The 3,434-nt window shown below is 61.4% G+C and overlaps 1 protein-coding gene across 2 annotated transcripts in view; it reads right to left on the reverse strand.

Moving 5' to 3' along the window:
* The window catches only part of PTMA (prothymosin, alpha), a 4,615-nt gene continuing 1,181 nt past the window's right edge, over window positions 1-3,434 (reverse strand). The window contains exons 2-5 of one of the 2 annotated variants that reach the window (XM_010836960.1): window positions 1,264-1,335; window positions 910-1,006; window positions 310-383; window positions 1-67 (exon numbers count right to left, since the gene is read on the reverse strand). In XM_010836960.1, coding sequence (XP_010835262.1) covers window positions 20-67; window positions 310-383; window positions 910-1,006; window positions 1,264-1,335 — 291 coding nt within the window. In that variant the 3' untranslated portion in view covers window positions 1-19. The remainder of the gene's footprint in view (window positions 68-309; window positions 384-909; window positions 1,007-1,263; window positions 1,336-3,434) is intronic. The other variant, XM_010836961.1, reaches the window with a different exon arrangement.

A 3,434-nucleotide genomic window follows, 5' to 3' on the forward strand; every position in this document is an offset into this window, starting at 1 on the left:
ACTTTTCCTTTTTTGCTGTCTAGTCATCTTCATCAGTCTTCTGCTTCTTGGTATCCACATCGTCATCCTGGGAAGGGAAGGATTGTCAAGGCCTCTTCCAATCCCCTGGGCCCGCCCACCCACTGGCTGAACTCCCGCTGGCAGAACTAAAACCAGGCATGCACTGTTCCAGAGGGCCCCTGTTCCCACTCCAGCTCAAGAGAAGGACCATACACTGCATCTTATAACCACTTAAGTTCCATCAGCCTCTCCAGTGTTAGTGTCTCAGATCCTAGCCCTCTCGCCCAACTCAAGCCAGACCAGACCCACCTCGTCATCTTCAGCTGCCCGTTTGCCCGTAGCTGCCTCGGCCTCCTCATCTTCATCTCCGTCCTCTTCCTCACCTGGTGAGAGCAAAGCCCAAGTAAACCGCTCTGCCTTCCTCAACTAACCAGGCACAGTGGGTCCTGGGACTCTCCCACTCAGTGGTAGCCAACAACGGGGTGGTGGTGGGGGGGGTGGACACAATGACAGGAAAACTGCAGCTCCTTGGGCAATCTCCAGTAACAGAGTAACCAGGGTTGAGTGCCGCTGAGCCATCTCTGCTGCCTGACAAACTGGGCAGTCGCTGCACCCACACTGCCCATCACGGGCAGCTTGTCGTCAGAGGTAAGAAGACCCAAGTGAAACCAGAGAAGCCCCACCAACCAACTGATCGGGGCATGGAGGGCACTCTCCAGTGGGCGTTGAGCATGGTGCTGGGGGCACAGCCCCACAGTCACTGGCCTAAAGTGAGAAAGATGCCGGCTCTGCGGCTTCAAGCCCAGTTGGAAGTGGTCCCTTGGACCCACCCCCCGCCCCAGGAAGACCCCAGTCCCTCCCCATCTGCTAGGAAAGACCAGAAGGTACTAGAGGAACAAAGCTACTCACCGTCACCTTCCTCCTCCTCTTCCTCTTCCTCCCCACCTTCCTCCTCTTCTTCGTCTACCTCATTGTCTGCCTCCTGCTCCCCGTTTTCCTCATTCTCCTCGACAGAAAGCAGAACAGCTTGTTGATGAGGACAGAACATCACTCTGCCCCCAACGTCCCTTCTTCCAGACCCTGCCCTGGGCTTCTACAGACCAGACCCCCGGAGAGATGCCCCCTGAAGTTCTAGCCAGAGATCCCAGTATAGAACTGGCCAAGGCCTTGGCCCCCCCGCCCCACCCTTGATTAAGCCCAAAGTCTTAAGTAAGAAGTCCAGGCCAGGAGCTTCTGGGGGTCATGACCACAGCAGACACTCACAGCATTCCCATTTGCAGGTGCCTCTCTCCCATTCTCCGCCTCCTCCACAACTTCCTTCTTCTCCTTTAAGTCCTTCAAAAAGGAAAAGGGAACCAGTAAGTCTTCTGAGTAGCCTAGGGCTGGCAAAGGGGCCCAGACCTACAGGTAGGAGGGATTCAGTGCCAATCCTGATGTCCCAAATTACAAGCTCAAAGTTACAGGTGGGAGAGAGCAAAGAATACTGAGTGTCTGTGGCCGGGATCTCATCCTACTTCTCTACCCTTAAAAACACACACATTTTAAAAAATGGATCCAGAACAGCGGTTCCCACCGCACCTTTACTCATGCTTCTTAGGAAAGAAGCCATGTAGCAACCACAGACCGAAACCTGTCTGGCCGGGCAGACGAGCCCGGGAACACTTCACTCACACTCTCTCATCACAGACTTGTTTCCAACCAGAGAGCTCCGCCTCTCACAAATCCTTCTTGGAAGACAGCAGGTATGTGCCATAAATAAATAAGGCAATGGGGGAGGGCCCTGACACTGCGGGAGGATTCCCGTGGGTGGACTAGCCTGGGAAGGGAATGGGAGGGAACTAACTGGCAAAACTGGGGAAGCCGCTTCTCCAGCCAGAGGCCCCGCAGCCGAGCTCGAGCTCGGAGCCCACGATCTGGCAAGCGCAGGGCTTTCTTTGAAGGTACCAGAATCCCACCGATCCCTCCGTAAGCCACAGCCATCCCAGAAGGAGGCAGACCACAGCCCTGGACATGGGCGCCAGCTCAGGGGACAACACTCCTGGGCCCGAGTGAGGCCTTGCTGCACTCAGGCGCGCAGTCCCTGAAATGTGGCAGTTGGGAGCACCAAAATGTCCCTCCGTGGCTCTCTCGCCCGTCCGAGGGCCAGCTCGGTGTCCGTCAGGCCGCGCCTCGCCCGAGCCCCAAGGGGCAGCGCCGCCGCGGGTACCCCGCAGCCCCGTAATTATTTCCACCCAGTGCGGCACACTCTGCCGCCAACACAAACAGGCTTCGAGCAGCCAGGGAACCGGAGGCTGCTCGGGCGCCTTCCGGTGAAGGGCGCCGGGGCACCTGCCGGCCCCATCCTCCTGGTGCTGCTCCCTGTCCGACACAGCGCGGACCCCGGCACCGCCCGCTCCCGCCCCCTGGCGGCCGGAGCCCCGGGGAGTTGTGGGGGCGGGGAGGTCGTGGCGCGCAGGCGCGCACCCCGCCCGGCGGGCTTTGCGCGCGGGCCTCTGCACGCACCGCGCGCGCGGAGCACGTGGCCCCGGGGCCTCCGAGTGCGCCCCTGACCCTGGAGACCTGGCGCTCGCTGGCTGCACCGGCACCGCCGGGCGCGCGCCAGTTGGTCTCCAGTCTTTCCGGGCCTCTGGGCGCCCCCGCCGCCTCCCCTCGCAGGCCTAGATGCGCGCGCCTACGTCTCTGTATTTGGCGGGCAAAGTCCCGCGGGAGGCCGCCCCTAAGTCCGCGGGGCTTTAGCAGTCCCGCAGCCGGAGGCCGTCGGAAACGCATTCAACAGGGGCACTTAGGGCTCCTAACGGGAAATCACCTTGGGGGAAAAGCGAACGCCCGCGCTGGGAAGGGCTGACCCTCTCCTTCAAACTAGTTCCCTAGCTGGGCCCAGAGAGAACCGGAGGGAGCCCCGGCGGAGATCCGTGTCCCAAGCCCTGCTCCTCTCGTGGAGTCGCCCCTGGGAAAGAACCAGGGGTGACGGCAGGGGCACAGGAGTTAAGGAGACGCCAAGGTGACTCGCGCCTGTCTCCGCAGGGGCACGAATAAGGACCAAAGGATTAAAAAAAAGCGGTTCCTCCTCAAAGTGCCGTGCTCCCGCCGAGGGCGGAGACACTCCCCAGGGCAGGGAGCGGGACCGACGCGGCGCGCAGGAGCGGAGCTGCGCCAAACGCGCAGGATCTCAAAACCGAGGGCAGTGAAGCCGCATCACCGGGCCTCAACAGCCCCTGGCGCGCGGCTCGGTCCAGAAGAAGGTAGTCGTGGCCGCAGCTTTTGTTCGCCCGCGCAGTGCCCGAAGCAGCCGCACACTTGGTGCCCCCGGGCAGCCGCGGGGGGCGCCCATCGTCGCCCCGGCGCGCCGATCCTTCACTTTTCGTTTCCTCCCCTCCAGCGCGTGGGCTCGCCTCCTCCTCAGCGATGCCTGGTACCGCTGGTGAATTACTGAG

This window comes from Bison bison, unplaced genomic scaffold, assembly GCF_000754665.1.
Source record: "Bison bison bison isolate TAMUID 2011002044 unplaced genomic scaffold, Bison_UMD1.0 scf7180017864068, whole genome shotgun sequence".
Taxonomy (NCBI): Eukaryota; Metazoa; Chordata; class Mammalia; order Artiodactyla; family Bovidae; genus Bison; species Bison bison.